Below are 19,410 nucleotides of genomic sequence, written 5' to 3' on the forward strand. Positions count from 1 at the left end.
AACAGTAGCTCACAGAGGTGTTGGGAGGCAAAATTATTTAATGTTTGTAAAACAGCATGAAATCTTCATATAAAAGGCACTATATATATAGTGGAATTTAAAAAAAAATGTTTATATTATTGTTATTACTTATCACCCACAAGGCTTCCTGTTCCCTCCACATTTTGTATACCTTTCTAATATTGGGTGGGCAGGTACTTGCAGAATTGGAAGCCACCAAATCATACATTTTTACAGTGAAATGATAAAAGGCTACAACTATTTATACCTCATTCCTTCGACCAATAAAAAGTGATGGCAGTTTTATGTAGACCTATCAGCTGAATCCCTTCTTCCTCAAGTGCTCACACACAGAATCTTCTTTCCCCCACCTTGTTATCCTAACACTCATCCAAATTTAAGAGCTGGAGCAAAAATTGAGGAACTAATTAATCAGAGTTTTTTTCCAAATGGGAAAGGGCTCAAAGAGATGATACACTACTAAAGCAATTTTCTTTCATAACATTAGTTAATTGTCATGGGATACAAGGCACTGATGCAGGAAGCCTTCTCATACCATTTAAGTACCCACATTTTAAAAATGCCTAAATTCTACCTGTATAATATGCGCACGCATTCTCAGGCAAGTAATTTCAAAAGGACATATGCATTTGCTTATTACACAAATGGAGTATGTGCATTCATGTATCCATTTATCTCACAGAACACATATTTGTATAATCCACTGATTGGCATGTGTTATGTCCCCCTCTGTGCCCAGTCCTTAGAGGATATGAGTCTATAACAGTTTTCAGCTAAAGATTTCTTTAGTTCAAGCTGTGGGAACTCACACCTTTAGCTCTGGAGAGCCTTGATTCCATCAACGTGATGTAAGCTATTTAAGTGGGGATTCATGTGTGATTCAAAGTAGTGTGGGCCACAGAACCTCTGGATGAACTTCCTCTGTTCAGAGATAGGATGTAACCACTGCTCAGGGTGTGTTATGTCCCACTCTGTACCTATTGCCTTGAGGACTTCAAGAATCAGGTTCTTTAGTCAGGCTATACATCCTCATGCTTTTAGCTCTAGAGTTTCACAGTTCAATCCCTGGTGACAGCTAAGATAGCAGTTATCACGTGCACATTTTCAAAGAGCAATTTAGTTGTTAAATTGTTTAGAATACATTTTACTTGAAATTGTAGTACATTACTTTACGTAGTCCAAAGAGGACATTTCTCTCTACCCATACATGACATTGAAATCTGACCAATGTATTTGTCGTTCTTGATGATGAATGCTATACAGATAATGAAGCCATCTCATTATATCTTGCATATGATTCATCTAATATTTACAATATGTCAGTGTAAGCAAAATATTAATTTGGACTGTCAAATAACATACCACAAATAATACATCTTAGAAAAATTCAAACAAAGAAAAGGTCAGACCTGCTTTACCATGCCCTTACTATTGTTATATTCCAGAAATGATGCATTCTTGTTCATGTAAATATATATAATCTTTTTTCTCATTATACCTGATGTATTGGTTTGGACATAAACATTGGAAATTTAAGAACGTGTGTGTATCTACACTCTCTTTCTATCCAAAACCCACTGGTCTGTCATGTCAGTATTTTTGTCTGAAAGTGAGCTGTTTAAGAGGCTGCATGGTTGTTCAATAGGGCACTAGAGTGGGACTCTAGAGACCTGGCTTCTGTTCCCAATCTGCTGTGTGACTTTAGGAGTGTCACTTCATATCCCTCTGCCTCAGTTCCCAATCTGTAAAATTAGGATAATGATACTTTCCTCTCCTTCATGCTTTGAGGCCTATGGATGAAAAATGTTATAGAAGAGCTAAGTATCATTATTTTTAACTTGAAGACTAATGGGGATATTCCCACCCTATCATATCACTATTCATTCTTGTCTTCTTGCTGTTAAAGTACCTAATGAGACATAGGGGGAATGTGGTGCGAGTGTATCTGTCATAAAACAGAGAATGATAGAAAAGCCTAGTGCTAATAGACTTCCACACCAGAATACCAGAACAGTATTCCTGGCATGCTTGAACACAGCCTCTTCTGAAGCTAATTTGAGTCATGCTGAACAACTCCAAAGGCTGGTGGTGATGGGAGGAACCCATGTGTATTTTCTGCTTTTTCCTTGCTCCTACTGATTGAAATGCATTTGGATTAAATACATGTTTAGTGTCTAAATCTCAACCCACATTTCTATATTGCAAGAGAAAAAAGGTGCATGACTAGGGAGAGAGGGTAAGTTATAAGAGTCTTGAATTGGTTACTGTTGCTAGGGAAACCACTTCCTTGGTTCATGCACATTCATCACATCTGTCTCTCTTAGTCTGCCTGGCTCTAAAACAATCAAATAGCCTGATGTTAGAAAGAAAAAAATAAACTACAAAACAATTCTGAACGAATGGTGGAGAAAAACAAATGAGCATTTCAGAGGCCCGCCTTTTGTTTGTGACACTGTCTGAGGATTCTGCCTGTACTAAGACCATGAAGTAGAAACCAATCGGTGGGTCAGGTTATTCCCTTTGACAAAATCCCTTAAAGGCTGTAAGGGCAGGATACACAAAAGGAATCAGGCACTGCTACACTCAGCATTGCAATGCCTAGCTTTCAGGCACCTAGAAAAATTAGTGGAATCCACAAAGGCTGCGTTAGGCACTTAGGGTCTCCATACAATGCATAGGGAGAGATAGGTGCCTGAGAATGGAATCCACAAAAGCTAGCATGCTAGGCAGAGAGCCACCACTGCTACCCAATGGGAGATGCCAATGACAAAGGAGTTCCTTCAGCCCCTGCCCATCTCAGGGAGTTAGGGACCTATGTTCAGGTGGGGAGGGAGGCTATCTCTGCTTGCAACCCACATTTGGGAACCCCTCCTCTCTTGGAGTCAGGTGCCATAGCCATTTCTTGTGAGAATGCCTTAGGTACCTGCCTAACTCCACATGAAACGGCCAGGGGAGGCAGTGGCTTCCCTCAGAATCTTTAGCCAGTAGTTCAAGTGATCACCCAGGGGGATGTGGGAGACCCTGGTTCAGTGTTATCATCTGCCTAAGGAGGGGAATGGATTTGAACAGGGATTCCCCACCTCTCAGGTGAATGCTTTAACCACTGAGCTATGGAATATTTTCAGGAGGGCCTCTCTCACTCCATTTTTGAAGCTGTTTCACTTTGTTATAAATAATTAAATATTAATTGGGCCACAGAAGTGAGACTGTCTGTGTAGTCCAGTAGTTAGGAAGTGGTGGGAAGCCCCTGTTCAAATTCCTTCTTCTCAGGAAGAATGGGATTTCCCACATCCCATCCGAGTCCCTTAACCGATGGGCTAAAGGTTATAAGGGGGGAGGGGGAAACTGCCTCTCCCCCTCTGATGTTTTGTGTGGAGTTAGGCATCCTCTGAGCACACCCACTGGATCAGGACCCACAGGCAAGATATGTGAGGGAGCACCTATCTTCTCCTGGTTTGAGGCTTGTGCTGAGGCTTGAGATAGGCATGCAGGCTCTGCCTGAGGCAGCAGTGCACATGCCCAGAGGCAGAAACATAGGCATCTAGGGAACTTTTACACTGTAAGTGCTGAGTGAGTTTAGGCACCTACAGACTTAGGGCTTGGCTACACTTGCAAGTTAGAGCACATTAAAGCAGTCCCGGGTGCCCTAACTCCTGATGTGTCCACACTGGCAAGGCACTTAGAGCACCTGGACTCTGCAGCTGGAGTGCTCCTGATAATCCACCTCTACGAGAAGCATAAAGCTTGCTGTGCCCCGGCTGAAATGCCTGGGCATCAGTTCGGACGAGGTGTTGCATTATTGCGCTGTGATTGGCCTCCGGAAACATCCCATAATCCCCTGAAGTCAAGTGACCACTCTTCTCATTGTTTTGAAATCAGCACCAGGCATGCAGGTATCCCCTTTCAAAGCTCTGTTTCTGACAGCTGGCATGCTTATCTGCTCGGTGACAAAGCAACCATTAGTGTGGAATGCTGCTGTTGTGAGTTGTGAGGGAGGGTGGGCTCTGCTGCTGTCTGAACTTACAAGACAGCATGCTGACACACTCTCAGCCCCCCAAAACACGCGGTCTCTCCCCACATATACAAACAACACACTCTCTGTCACACTCCACCTCCCCCCCATTTGAAAAGCACATTGCAGCCACTTGCACACTGGGATAGCTACCACAATGCACTGCTCTCTGTGGCGTTGCAAGAGCTGCTAATGTGGCCACGCCAGTGAGCTTGCAGCTGACAGTGTAAACACACGGCAGCGTTTTCCTGAAGGCTGGTTTATCTTACAGCGCTCTACATCTGCAAGTGTAGCCATGCTGTTAAACAGAAGCTGAGCAGGGATTTTGTGGATCATGGTGGTGCCTAAATCTGGAATTTAGGTGCCTAAATCTTTGCGGATCTGGTTCTAAGTTCCTTCTCCAAACCAGAAACTCTATAGCATTCTTAATTAGCAACAATAATACTTCATCATCTCAGCTACTTTTGTCTCCAATATGTCTCAGAGTGATTAAACAGAGGATGGATGAGTTGGTGAGGACAAAAAATAGTATTTTCGTGGTGCATGCTTACAAGTTGCAATTTGCATCATTTTGATGGACACAGCTATCTCAGACATTCAACTGTAACATCCTAATAGTATGTTGCTTGCATTTAAGATACATTTTAGAATGCAGCTATGAGAGGTCAATTCACCAAAGACTCTCCAATTTATTGCTGATGAAGTACTTGAGGGAGACTAATGAGATCTATCGGAGTATGAGGTATGGGGAGCCTCCATGAACATGTAAGAGAGATATTTTGGGGAGGGGAAGTTGTAACTTAATGTGTTTTTGAAGCAATAATAGATTTGGGTTCAGTTACCTTGAGATTTGACTGAAATTCAGGATGGTCCTCATTTTGTCAACCTAGTTCACCAGTGATTACCCTACAATATAGAACTCTAAAGTCTGATATGGGATTTCAGCACTGATAAAGAGGGAAAAGATTTGGATTAACTTTTGTAACAACTGGGAGATGCTAAATCAGATTGGTGTTAGATGCATGCAAAACCACAACAAACATAATGCCTAAAATCAAAGTCTGATTCATAATCCAGGTCAAGCACCCTTTTAATTACTCTCTCACACTTCGGGAGTTTCAGTGCCTTAAAATCATACCAAACCTTTTACACTTGCAACATCTTTTCTCTCTGCCCTAAATTAGTCTTCCTCCATCTGCAGTACTCATTTAGACTTAAATATTGCAGGGCACTTTAACTTGTTTAAGGGTTGAGCACTTTAAGATAATGCTTTCTAATTATAAAGATAAGGCAAAGTTTTCCATCTGCTTTTTTTTTTTTTCCTGCTGGGAAAGCCTATCCAAGCTCTCAAAGAATTTGTAGCATAAAATAATGGCATTCAGAAAGCAAGGCCTTAGGCTCAGCTTCAGTTGATTAATTTAGCCTCGTTTACTGTTTACAAAATGTCTATGAGCAGCTTATGATTTTCTCTGATTTGATTATTCTAAATCAATCACAGAATAATTTCTACAGATACTGAATGGTCTGTAGACTGCTCACAAGAAGTTCATTGAGAGTGTTTGATATTCAGCAAAGAAATGGTGTTGGTTAGTTTTGATGGGACACAGATCACATGGCCAAATTTCTGTATCCAGGTTGGAAGATGGTAACTCTTAGAATCAGATTTCCAATATGAATACTAACATTTATTAAATGTAAATTTGTGAATACAAACATTCCTCCCAATAAACTGGTTTTCTAGAATGTGTGGGGCAAGTGAATACAAAAGACACCTAAGCAAAACTGAAGAAAATTTGGTTCTTAATTCAAAGAAATATTCTCGTGTGTTTCCAAGGCCACACTTATAAATATCTTTTCCCATTGCAAGAATTTTCTTGCTGCCTCCATTTTTAATCTCTGATATGTGCAGCCAAATGTACTCACACTAGACTGCCAATGAGCAGGAACTGCTTTACCCCTTTGGACGCTACTTGCTATTTATGCATCTCTTTCCTTAGAAATTGTTCTCTGGTAATATATCTACTTAAACATATGATCCTGGTCAAATTTCTTATAAGTTCTATACATCAAACCTTCTGAAGTAGTAACTCTTGAAATATAGTCATGTTTTGGACAGAATAATACTCATTAATGAGTGGTGACAATTTATATCTAAGTTCTACAGAAGAGATAAATAATAAAATCTTACACCTTTGTCCAATACAAAGCAAGCTACTTTCCTACTCGAGTTCACACTTAATAAGTTTTGTCCACTCTGAAAGGTTTTACTGGTGCAAGAGGTTTAAGAAATATTCCCTATACTTAAAACTAGAGAATACAATGTGAGCCACCTTTGAAAGCCCTTACATTTCTCAGGCATACAATACATTTTATTTTGCTATGGGAATAAAGTACTTTTTATAAACCTACCTTCTGACCTGCTGCTGCAGTCAAACTGAGTGAGAGGGCAGAGCCAAACACTGCCACTGAAGACAGTTTGGGGCCGAGTAACCCCTCATCACTGACTGCTAATTAATTATGTTCCTTGACAAATTTAATTCTGGGTCTGGCAGATTTGCAGACTTTTGTACCAGCACTAGAGTATAGCAAGAGTGTGAAATGGCAGAGATAAAAAATGCGCATTTACTGGCTGTGATGTATCTGGTATCCTAAAGTAAAACTAACTTTACAGTTAAGTTTTGTCTATAGCTGTATTAAAAATGTCAGAAGACACAGTGCATGTTATTGTTTTCACAGGTTCAAGATGCATTTAGATGTCGATTAAGAAACTGTCAAGATCCAATCAATGCAGATTCTTCAAGCTCTTTTCCTAATGGACATGCTCAGATCATGGTGAGTTTTTATTTTATCCTGGACTTCTAATTCAGTGTCCCTAGCCAAAATAAAAAGATGACTATACATTACTGTACATGTCAAGTGCGTGTACATGAAATATTAATATGGTTCTTAAGTACAAGTCTGACTTCAGCTCCTGAAATTTCTTAGAAAAGTTCAGCTTGTTGGTTCAGTGGTCTGTTGAATAGCACTATTATGTGCTGAATCTCTGAATACCAAGGTTCAAGAGCAGCCAAGACTCTGCCTTTGTGGGCAGCTGGGACTACAGTGTTGTGTAGATGATGTTTTCAGTCTCAAGGATGAGTGGTCAAGTGTGAAACATACTATATATTCTGAATTTCTGTACCCGCTAGTGTCTGCTTACAGAGCAGTGTTGCAGTCTGGGGGACTTAAGAGCCTTCCCACCTCCCCAGCTTCAAAGCAAATGCATCTGTTATTTCTATTGAGGAGAAAGTGGTGGGCATTCTACAGGGGAAAGAACTGGCTAGAGTTAAGGAGTCAATGAAAGTTAGGGTTGCCCGTTTTGGTTGGACGTATTCCTGGAGATTTCATCATATGGCATATCTTTAATTAAAGATTAATCTTTAATGACTTTATGGACAAGCCTAATATTTGCTAATATCCTTAGGTGCAGTTTAGTAGCCAAATACTTAGCCCATTGATTTCAATGGGAACAGGATCAGGCCCTAGATGATGCAAGGATCTCTTAGCAAATGCCCTTGAAAGAGCTGTTTGAGCAGAGGAAAACCAATGTTGAGATGTCAGGAAAAAGGATAAAATGACCCTTTCTGAAAAAAGGGAAAATTTGCTGCTTTTATTAGATACATGTAAATAAAGTGTGAGGAAACCATGAAAGCAAAATTGAAATGCATTTAGGCTCTATATCAAGTTAAATAGTATTTATTTCACTGTGACGGAGTGACCACAGATTCTTTTCAGAGTAACAGCCGTGTTAGTCTGTATTCGGAAAAAGAGAAGGAGTACTTGTGGCACCTTAGAGACTAACCAATTTATTTGAGCATGAGCTTTCGTGAGCTACAGCTCACTTGATCGGATGCATACTGTGGAAACTGCAGAAGACATTATATACAGAGACCATGAAACAATACCTCCTCCCACCCCACTCTCCTGCTGGTAATAGCTTATCTAAAGTGATCATCAAGTTGGGCCATTTCCAGCACCCAACTTGATGATCACTTTAGATAAGCTATTACCAGCAGGAGAGTGGGGTGGGAGGAGGTATTGTTTCATGGTCTCTGTGTATATAATGTCTTCTGCAGTTTCCACAGTATGCATCCGATGAAGTGAGCTGTAGCTCACGAAAGCTCATGCTCAAATAAATTGGTTTGTCTCTAAGGTGCCACAAGTACTCCTTTTCTTTTCACAGATTCTTCAATATTAAAACTCCATTCTAAATCCTGGCAGAATCTTTACCACACTTTGAAATGAATAATAGCTACTTTCACAGTTGGGGGCAGAAGGGGCTGCTGAACTTACTCTGGTTGCATTAGAAGCAGAGATATACAGAATGCTATATAACAAATACCAAATTTAATAAGAATGTTTTAGATAAAGTGAACTAATCTGATTAAGGTTATTAATAGTAATGTGTGTTGCAGGCTATTTTCTGTACTCCTGTTTATACAACGACTGTGAAAAGCTTTGTTGACAATAACCCTTCTATGATATGTAGAAGTTATTCTTCTATGTAAATATAAAATTACATACTGTATCATCTTATTAAAATTACATATTATATTTCCATCTATTTTATTTTATTTTTTTGTGGTCAGGCAGCATACTTTGAAAACAACCCAGTTATACTTTAGGAAAAATTGTATTACTCTGCTGTTGTAAAACAATAAACTCCACCTTCCCAGCAACAAGAAACCACTTTTAAGAGACTGTGATTCTGTAAGTAGGACATTTTGGAAGCACTGGTTGGCAAAAGGTATTGTGGTTTGGTTTTCATTTAATAATGGTTGTCTTGTTTCATTGTTTCTTGTTACAGACAGATTTTGAAAAAGATGTGGACATTGCTTGTCGGTCAGGTAAGGATACCAGAACAGTATGTAGTCAATCCAAAAAAAAAAAAAAAAATGAAGAAGATTTGTACTAGTGTCACTGTGAAGTAAAAGGAAGAAACAGAAAAAGTATGAGGTTTTACCTGGTTACAGAAAAATATCTTTTCTATTTTCTTTCATTGTCAGAAAACATGGACAAATGTAGTTCATTATCAAAGAAAATTGTGTAAGAGTCTCTTAACAGAATTCAAGTAGTGGATAAGTATCCCACAAGAATTTTTATATCTTAGAAAACAAGTGGATTTGGCAATAAAATCAACTTCACACATACAAGAATTTTCTTCACCCCAGTAAACATGCAAATTTGAAATAGCCATACAGCTAGCAAAGCACATTTTTGGTTAGATATAGGGCATTTGAAAATATGCATATAATATATAGGAGCGAAAACAATCAGGGGCTGACTTTTCTCTGGATCTAACTAACTAAAGTTTACTGTAGTTTAAGCAGCACAGGAATAAAAAAATAAAAATATATTTTAATTTCACATTATAGGTACACATTTTTATTCTGTTTCAGTACTCTGTACTTTATTGGCTCCATTGCTGTCTGCTTCTGCTACTTAAAAATACTTGTCTTCAGCAACTTACTCAGCCAACGTAGTTTAAATAAAACACGATGAAAAATTAAAGGTCTTTATAATCCATTGGGAATTTTAAGATTTAGAGTCTCTCCATGCATTTTGTCACAATAGAGTAATAGTCCTTCCTTATTAACTAATGTTTATTACTGCTGATGTGTTTTGAAAGAGGTAAGGCAATGGAATTTAAAAACAAATACATTCCTCCTACCTTCCTAATGGAAGGATCAGTTTAGACTTAATCCATGAAGCTGCACACTTTATCAGCTTTGTAGTACAGAAAGTCATGTCAAGGACACACTTAAAGAAAGATACTTTTAATGCACACATGAGTGGACTTCACCATGTAAAATTAAGTGATTTAAATTCAATTTCCTATGATGAAATATTTAGTAAAAGGGTGACTGGGTGAGTTGGCATGACATGTGTGGTTAGAAACAATCTAATAACCACTTGCATTTAAAAATAAGTTTTTACTTTTTTTTTTTTCCGTTTTTGCTAAGTAATGTTATTGGGTAGTTGAAATGCCCCAATTTCTCACTTACATTTCCTTGCTTTAGGCAAATAATTCTTGAAAAATTAGAGACAATCATGTATGATTTAACATAGGGGGCTGCGTTGGTGAGCTGACTACTACTGTATATCAGTGTACACACTGTAATATTAGAGCCACCATGAACTTCAGGACACAGGAAAGGGAGTAAATGCATTTATGGGTATTTCTGTACTTCTTATTGTCTAACTCACAAAATCTTAATTTTGCTGCACATGCTAGCACTATTGTGTTAGCTGGAGATACCTTCACTGAAAGTGGTGAATGACTATTTTATTAGCCATGCTGATATAAATCGATAGACTCTTCAAGTGCACCAAAACATAAATAGGCTTCTTTGCCTAGTTTGATCGTATGCTGCATGTATTCAGAGATGAATTTAATACAAGGGAGTTACAAAATTCAGCAGAAAAGAACATTTAGGAGTAAAGTCGGGGAAGACATGTACACAGTTAAGGAGATCATTAGGATGGATTGACAAAAAGATCTAGCCGCACAATCTGTCTGATATTTTCCAAGAGGTTACACAGAGTCGATAAGGGCTGTGCAGATGTCAGAGTGTACTTGGGGTTTTTGGAAGCCCTTCATCAAGTTTCACATGGCAGGCTTCTGCTTAAGCAGTAGGTTACCTAAGACCTATCACAGAATGTAGAAATAGATAAAGGGCTGTTTTTAATTTATATAAATGATCTAGGCTTAGGTAGAGATCCAGGTCAGTTATACAATGTAGATTAAAAGAAACTGATTAAATAAAAGCTCATTCAAACTAACGTTTATGAAATAAAACAAAGTTATTAAATGGATAGAAAAAGATATAAGGAAATACACTAGTGAAAGGAACATAGGTAAACAAAACCATGACAACGTAAAATAAGCAGCAGCAAACAACTCCTTGTTATGAGAATCCTGTTCTGTAATTCACAGTTCTACATAAGGATATTGGACCATGCAGAGCAGCTACAATAACAGGAACACTTTCTAGAATTTCACTAAATGATGACGAAGAAGAGAAAGGAGCAAACCCTGAAGGTATGAGCTATTCAACATTGCCCGGAAGCATCATTTCTAAAGTCATCATTCAGCAGCCGACAGGCCTCCACATGCCTATGAGCATGAGTGAGCTGGCCAATCAGTGTTTGAAAAAAGACAACAGTGAGTTGCGGCGGACTGTGTATTTATGCACTGATGATAACTTGAGAGGTGCAGACATGGACATAGTCAATCCTCAAGAACGGATGATGGAAAGTGACTATATTGTCATGCCCAGAGGTTCAGTAAACACCCAGCAATCATTGAAAGATGAGAGCAAATTGAATATAGGCATGGATACCTTGCCTCATGAAAGGCTGTTGCACTATAAAGTTAATCCGGAATTCAACATGAATCCCTCTGTAATGGACCAATTCAATATCAATTTAGATCAGCATCTTCCCACCCAGGAACATATGCAGAATTTGGCCTTTGAGCCCCGCACAGCAGTAAAGAACTTCATAGCCTCCGAGTTGGATGACAATGCAGGATTAGCAAGAAGCGAAACTGGATCCACAATATCAATGAGTTCTTTAGAGGTCAGTGATGCTTAAGCAAATTACATGTTCTGTTGTTCTAATTATATGGCAACATAATAAGTCATGGCTCCTTGACTACAGCCAGTGTTTATGTTTGAGGGGTGCAGCTAATGTCTTAATTAAGATTAAATTACTGTTTGGAATCATGCTTTGCTTATTCTATTCCCATAAAACAATACTGACAATGTTTAGAATTGGAATAAAAATCAAAGTAAAGTTTTAGAGCCTTCAGGATGGGATGATACAATCTTGGAGCTTCAAAATTCCACCTGCCTTGCCGCGAATTTCCTTACCTGCAGGATGAATTCTATTAAATAACTCTGAGTTCCAGTGAAAAAGAAAAACCCATTCCTACAGGATAACATTATAATCACTGAACTTACTTGCACCCTCAAACAATGTTCATTATTCATTATTTATTTGCCTCATTAAATGTGCATAATTCTTTACCAGCAGTTAAGGACAATGGGTTTGATTCTACGCTAGTGTAAATCAGAGTAATTCTCCTAAGTAGCACTGCATGAAGTGACCAAATTTTCATGTTTGTGCCAACATGTGTAGAATTTGCATGTGCAGCAGGTGCAGGTATATTTCTTCCACACTTAGCTTAGATGTCATTCTGACTATAAAATTGTTCTGGAAATCATTACTGGAATCTGTCTCTAGGATTTCAACATTAGAGAAAATTGCATGTGAAAACCATTTGCTTATTTATTTAATACCTAAGGATCAAATACTTCAGTTCTTAAAAAGTCTTTACTTTTGCAAACCAGTATCAGTGAGGTCAGTAGGAGTTTAAATGAGTGTGTTGACTGGAGAATTTGGGCTGGAGATCAGAATTTTGTTTCTATCATCAGGAGCTTTGAAAACAAAATACTTCCCTCCTTATGTTGTGTTCATAATATCCACAACTCTTGCATGAGAAACACAGATTAATTAAATATATTAAAAAGAAAGAAGATGAATTTGGGGCTTGGACGGTAAGCTAAGTATTGGCTACTTTCTGTAAGTTGCATTAACATGTAAATGTATAGGTAATCTTGGGACACATTTTCAAATGGACTTCTTAAAATTGCATTTTGCACACACATCCAGTTGCATGCATACGTCAGTTAGTTAGACATGAAGTTACCCGATATGCATTCACAATTCCAGCTTTGGTGGGCCCAGTTCCTGACGCCACATTTGAAAATATCCCTTGAAGTCTATGAGAATGTTGGCTTGCATCTTTAGAATCCAAAATGTTTATTTCATTTATAAAAGCTTTTCACTTCACTTGTAAGATTTATTACTGACCCTGGGTCTGATTTACCACTCTGCTACACCAGTTTTATGCTTCTGTAACTACACTAAAATCAAGAGTGATGATTAGGGTCATTATAATATATGTATTCTCTCTTACTAGAGCAACCACACAGGATCATTCTGATACATATTTGCAACTTTGTACAGTTGCATTTGCAGTTCAGAGTTCTATATGTGAAAGGAGTTCATGGCCCCTAGCAGGTACCAAGCCAACTGAAAAAATGTGCATATTTATGTGTGTGTGTGTGTGCGCTGCACACGCACACACATGCAGCATGTATGGAGTATTAGTAGAGGCAGATTCCTACAAATGCCATTGCTTAGACTTGATGAGATTGTTGAATCTTTACTCATGGAAATACAAATTGAAGTAGAGATTGGGGGGAGGTCCTTCCTCAAAAATTTTGAAATATCTAGTGCCACTTCCTCCATTTTAGAAGACTGTAAGACATTTCAAAAGATAGATTCAATGCAAAACTTTGTATCAGGTATTATTGATGCATCTTTCCCTTCAGAGGGGAGAGGGAAAATCTTTCTTTCCTTTCTCTTAGAGAAAGCGTGCAAATAGATGATAGCTAACTGAGAAGCCCTTCTTCTCCCGTCAGGACCTATTGCTTCTCTTCTCCACCCATAGGAAAATCTGGGAGCCCCAGAAGCTTCTTTGCCAGGCATCAGGCTCCTCCTAAGGCTCTCACATCAGGTTCCCCTATCGCTAGCAAGAGAGGAGGGGGATGCCCTAAGTCAGAAAGAGAAGGAGGAGCTCTTCTTCTACATTCAGTGTAGGACAGGGAGTTATGTTCCCCTGCACACCTCCATAATTTAATCCTCGGCATTATGATACTTGCGCTGTAATTACTCTGCAATGTGTACGTTTTAACCATGTCATTCTATAGTAGTCAACATTTAACATGTAAGTGAAGTGCACCTGGGTGATTTCTGATGTGTTAATTCTAAAATTTTAAAATTTAAGGTCAGTATTTATTGAGCACATAATAAAGGGAAAAAAGTTTATAAAGCAATTAGGGAAATGGTATAACTGGGAAATTATTTAGATATCATAGACCCCATTTTCAGAGGGACTCAAACCAACTTCTGATTTTGTGGGTGAAGTTTTTCACCTCCTGATACTTACACCCATCAAGAATTATGGGTGTAATTGGTACCAGCTGAACATTGTGTCCCAAAACAGCTAGTCTGTATACCTAGTTGCTATTATTTGTTCTCTCAATTTATTGTGGGCACAAGTAGTTGTGGGTATAAAACTGAACCTGCAGAAGTAGGGGACATGTCTGAAAATTTAGGCCTTTAGCTTTAAGTGCTGTCACAAAACAAAACAAAAACAATTCACTTGAAACTCATTTCCATTTTATTTCTGAAAAATCAGAATCTCATACTTCCATTGACCAAGTCTCTTACATCATACATGCACACATGTCCTCACATAAAATATTCCATCACACTTGGAAAATTGAGGGTTTTTTGTGCTAACGCTCTTACAAAGTCTGCTAAATTCCTGATTTTCCTCTATTTATAAATCTCAAAAATGTTCCACAATTACATCAGTGGGCATCTGCTTTATCCATTAGAAAAATTCACTTCCAAAACTGCTTTTATGTGATATTAAGGTTATGAGACCTGTATCATAAAATCCTAACCAGTTCAAAGTTAAGGCTGAGATGTGAGGTCATTAGTATACTCTCTCATACCTGGGCATTGCATTGTATGATGCCTGGAGATGACAGTTTTAGGAGATAGCTGAAATATTCAGGCATGCTGGAATTTCCTAGCTTTTGCCTCTGTGTGTCACAGACCTATTTCAGTTTTTGTATGTTAGTATTTTTTTCATATGCTTTATTGTATCAAGAAGATCTGCTTCTCTAGTTAGATAGTTCTTTGAAGGTGATATATTTATGTACAAATATTACTCAGGCACACACATACATGTATGAGTTTGCAGATTACCAAGGTGCAATCTAGTGAGATTTTACTCTGTACGCTCCATACAGTATTGGTGTTATTATAGACACAAGCGGGCATACTAGTACACCATGGTGGTTCTTACAGGGAATAATTTAACATCTTGCTTATCTCCTGCACCTTCTTCATATGCGTGGATTAAAGTTGGCAATATTATCTTGGTATTAAAGTGGCTTTCAATGTGCTTCTTCAGTTCAGAGTGTTTTGGTTTTAATGAAGAAAGCACTCTGAATGTCCTCTTTTGGAATGGTTTTTGTTTTGAAAGTGCACACTCACATTGCTGTGCTCATTAAAACTAAATTACTTTGAAGTGAGGCAGTGCATTCCCATCCACTTTGACACAATGGGGACGGGGGGGGTTGGAAGTCTAAATGCAGAGGAAGAAGCAGATCTATGCAAGGGGCAGAGCACCTGCTCCCCAAAAATGCAGGGATAACTGGCACGAGCATCTTAGTGGAGCAGAAGTGGCTGGTTCTTTTAGAGGAATACAGAGAAGGAAAGAACACTGTACCTAATTTGTTTTAAATGAAAAGGGGGGAAAGGGATATTTAGAAAGAAAAAGACCAAAAAGGAAAAAGGAGAGTAAGAGTTGTAAAAAAATGAAGGTAGAACATGCAGGGAATTGTATTAACAAGGAAAAAGAGAGACTGTGCTCTGGTAGGCAGGAAGATGACAAAGAAAAGGAACGACTCTAATTTAAAAGAGAATGTGGCAGACAAGGAAGAAACTGTTGTATTCTCTTTTCAATATTCTTCTCTAAATGAGAGGACCTACTGTGGTGCTTTGGCACATAAATGACTGGAATTCAGTTCCCAATCTCTCATTCCCCTGTATTCATTTTTCAGGTCCCAGTCCCTCATTCTCCAATTTGAGATTTCTGTGGAGACAGGCACACTGCCATAAGTGGGAAGCACTTGGTTGTATCACTAAAATATCCCTTCTGACACATTAATGAGAGGAAAATATGAGAGAACTGAAAAGATAGTGAAGGAGTTAACAACATAAAGAAAGGGGAAAATAATAAATGGAAAGGCATGAGAGAAGACACAGGAAAGGCAAAGTCAGAGACACCAGAAAGGGAGAGCAGAGTTCAGGGGAGGCTTAAAATGAAAGGGGCAGAAACAGAACACTGAAATCAAAGTTTAAAGAACAAGGTTAAAAACATGTGTGATAACACGAGAGGAGAGAAAGAGATAGAAGAAATACATCAACAAAACAGTATTTCTTGTCAAGCAGAGACTCAGACAACAGGCAGTTTAGAAGCAATAAGCTAGTCTCAAGTCCTTTTGACCTATGATATGAGAACTGAACAATAATTGGGAATAGAGTGAAAAGAGCATCATGGGAGTTTCTGCTTTAAAATGCACCCAGATTGCATCAGTTTTTCAGGGCCCTCCTCCCCCTTACACAGATTTATCTTTCTTTCCTCCTTCCATTCTCAATCATCTGCCAAAGCGTGCTGCTTGCCAGTTCTGTGACTCTCAGCCTTAATGAAAGCCTAAGCCTATTATAGCTCCTGCTTTATTTGATTTGTTGGATGGATCTTGAGTTCTTCCAGTTCCAAAACTGCCACTACATCATTTTATATAACCTTTATAAAGGTGGAAGTTGAACCAGGCAATGAGAGGGCAGTAATTGAAGGTGTATTGAACTGGAATTCTAGTCAACACCCTGGAGAATAACATGTATTTGAGACAGTCGTTTTACATGTACCTATTTTAGCTGCATGTGATATTTAAGAAAAATACATATTTTCAGTCATTGACGAAATTAAGAAATGCCTATACCTCCCCTAAAAGAGCGCAGCAGCTCCAAAACAGGTGTTTATAGACTATTGAGTAAATGTATATGTAGGAGCTGTTATAAAAGAAGGAGACTTATGCACAGTAGATCAAAATAGCTGTGAACTGAGGCCTTGTGGGTGTTGCAAGTGTATTGTGTGCTAAAATTGCTAGGAGACGTTCAGCACTCAAAAATTCCCACACTTATGTGGTTATGCACTTTTTTCACACAAAATTACTGCCTTATGACTCACCTGTATTAAAGTTCAATAGCCTGTACAACCTTGTATTTGAAGCTAAGCTGTTCTTTTTTCACTAACATGAACACAAATGGGCATTTTAAAAAATCACAACTTCTATTCATGCTGCACTTTTATACCTCCAAAATACCAAAAGAGATTTTTCTTTAATTTTGTAGGGGGAAAAAGCCCTCCCTGGGGCTAAAATGTTGTATGTCACGTTTAATCTCAGAGTGAATTATCAACTGATGATAATAAGGATTTATATTAATGGAAACATGGAGATAGCCTTCACTATTATATCCCTGGTTTCAATTATACTTTGCACTGCATAATATATCTTCAGGAGTTTATGTAATTAGTCAGCTAGCAGTATAATGCAAACTAGAATAAGGAGCAAACCGGGAATTCATCTTTTTACACAGATGGAGAGGGATGATATCAGTCATTTAGTCCTGGTGCCAGCGGAGTAGTGCATGTTGGTGCATGGAAATTATCTTTCAGCGCTGTTCTATTTTTTCCACCAATGAACAGAGTTCAAAGTTATTCTGGAATTATTCAGAGAAGCTATACACGATTAGTACAAAACACAACTGATTTAAGATGAATTGCTGCTGCAGACTTCCTTTCCACAGAATTTTACTTTGGTTTTAATATAAGGGCTTTTTCCTGCGATGTAGGTTTTATCTCTGAAATCAGACAGTCATAGAAATTAGAGATAGAAAAGACTCACCAGATCACCTCCTGTCAATGCAGGAATAGTTTCTACAGTATATTCCTCCAACACCTTGCCTGACCTAATGTTCAATTACTTAACTGATGAGCATCCCACTGCTTCCTTTAGGAGATCATTCCCTGTTCAAATGAAGTTCACTACTGGGAATGCTTTCTTGATAACCAGTCTAAAGTTGCCTTAATTTCATCCCATTATTCCTGAATTATAACTTCCTAGACATGTTCTTCCCCAAGTAGCCTCTTTCATTATTTGGTATTTATACCCAAATACTTGTAAACTGTGATTATGTATTCCAACTCCACCACCACTGTTTAACCCAGGTACATAAACTTTTTTACCCTTTCCTTTTAAATCACTTTTGCTAGCCTCTGAATGATTTTTGTTGTCCTTTTCTGAATTGTTTCCAATGTATTGACATCTTTCTATTACTGACAGGCCCAGAACTTTATGCAATAGTCTAGGTGCAATATCACCAGAGTTGCATAGAGAGCAACTTACACCTACTTGGGCTGGTATATGCAGCCTTGACTTTTTTTGATGGCATATTGAATTGCAAATTGATACCCAGCTCATTGTTTGCTATCACCCCTGGGCTTTTTTCCTCATTACTGTTTCCCAGCTCTTTTCCTGCCATTGAATAGCTACATGCCTTTGTGTTCAATATTTTAGATTGAATCTGATTTTGTAATTTTTGCACCTCTCTAGGACTTTGTTTTTACTTCTCCATCCTCACTGATATTTGCAATATGTTTGAATTTATATTATCTACATATTTTGCTTCATGTGAAGGTTACCTATTCTTCCAAATCATTAATAAAAGATACTACATAAAGCTGAGGCTAACACTGATCCTGGAAAACCCCTCTGGCTCTCATTGTAAGGTTTATGCTGATTAAACTGATACTCGGTTTTTACTGGTGGATACATGCAACTACACTAAGAAGAGACCCACCATGGACCACCTTCATCGAGCTATGCATTCACTGGCTACCAGAGATTTTTTTTTCCTTAGCTCCATCTCATTAGGCTTTCAACTTCCATTAATTTAATTTGTTGAATGAGCCAGGTGGTTGTCTAGATCTATAGGACCATGAAGGGGCATATACAAGCCCCTCTTCCCTAGTCCTGAGATACCACCCTGGAAAATCATCCTTTTAGTTGATTTAAGAAAGAAACTATTTTTGAGGTTGTCAGATTACTTATGGAACCTAAACATGCAAGTAGTCTTGAGGTGGATGGGCAGCTTGTGTTGGTTTTACTGTACCACATCATATAGGAACCAGAGAAAATGGAAGTGGAAGTGGTGGCATTCAGAAATAAAAGCTTCTGAAATAGCATATTAGGGAAAGATCCAATTTCCTTAAGTCAATGTAAAGACTCCTGGTCACTCCAATGTAAATTGGATCAGGCCCTTAAACATATTTGCCAGCTCCAAAATAACCTTAAAATTATTCAGTGTTGCCAGTGTGATAGCTAATAGGACCTGACCCTCTACCTGTTGATGTCACTGGCAGAACTCCAATGGACTTCAACTCAAAGCACAACTCTGTTGCTCCTCTGACCTGTGACAGCAGATCATGTCTTTAATGACTTTAGGGGATCACCATGTGCAGCCCTGAAAAATATAAAGTAAAAGCACAAAACAAATATTATTTAATGTACAGTTAAAAATAAATGTCCTCCTTCTGGTTCCATTCTGGTTATACTCCAGAAGAATTT

General features: G+C 38.3%; 1 protein-coding gene across 8 annotated transcripts in view; it reads left to right on the forward strand.

Annotated features, from left to right (window-relative positions):
• The window catches only part of ADGRB3 (adhesion G protein-coupled receptor B3), a 625,089-nt gene that overhangs the window by 589,209 nt on the left and 16,470 nt on the right, over positions 1-19,410 (forward strand). For all 8 annotated transcript variants that reach the window (XM_048846018.2, XM_048846015.2, XM_048846019.2 and 5 more), the window contains 3 exons: positions 6,770-6,865; positions 8,880-8,919; positions 11,010-11,653. In XM_048846018.2, coding sequence (XP_048701975.1) covers positions 6,770-6,865; positions 8,880-8,919; positions 11,010-11,653 — 780 coding nt within the window. The remainder of the gene's footprint in view (positions 1-6,769; positions 6,866-8,879; positions 8,920-11,009; positions 11,654-19,410) is intronic.

This window comes from Caretta caretta, chromosome 3 (assembly GCF_965140235.1).
Source record: "Caretta caretta isolate rCarCar2 chromosome 3, rCarCar1.hap1, whole genome shotgun sequence".
NCBI classification, from domain to species: domain Eukaryota; kingdom Metazoa; phylum Chordata; order Testudines; family Cheloniidae; genus Caretta; species Caretta caretta.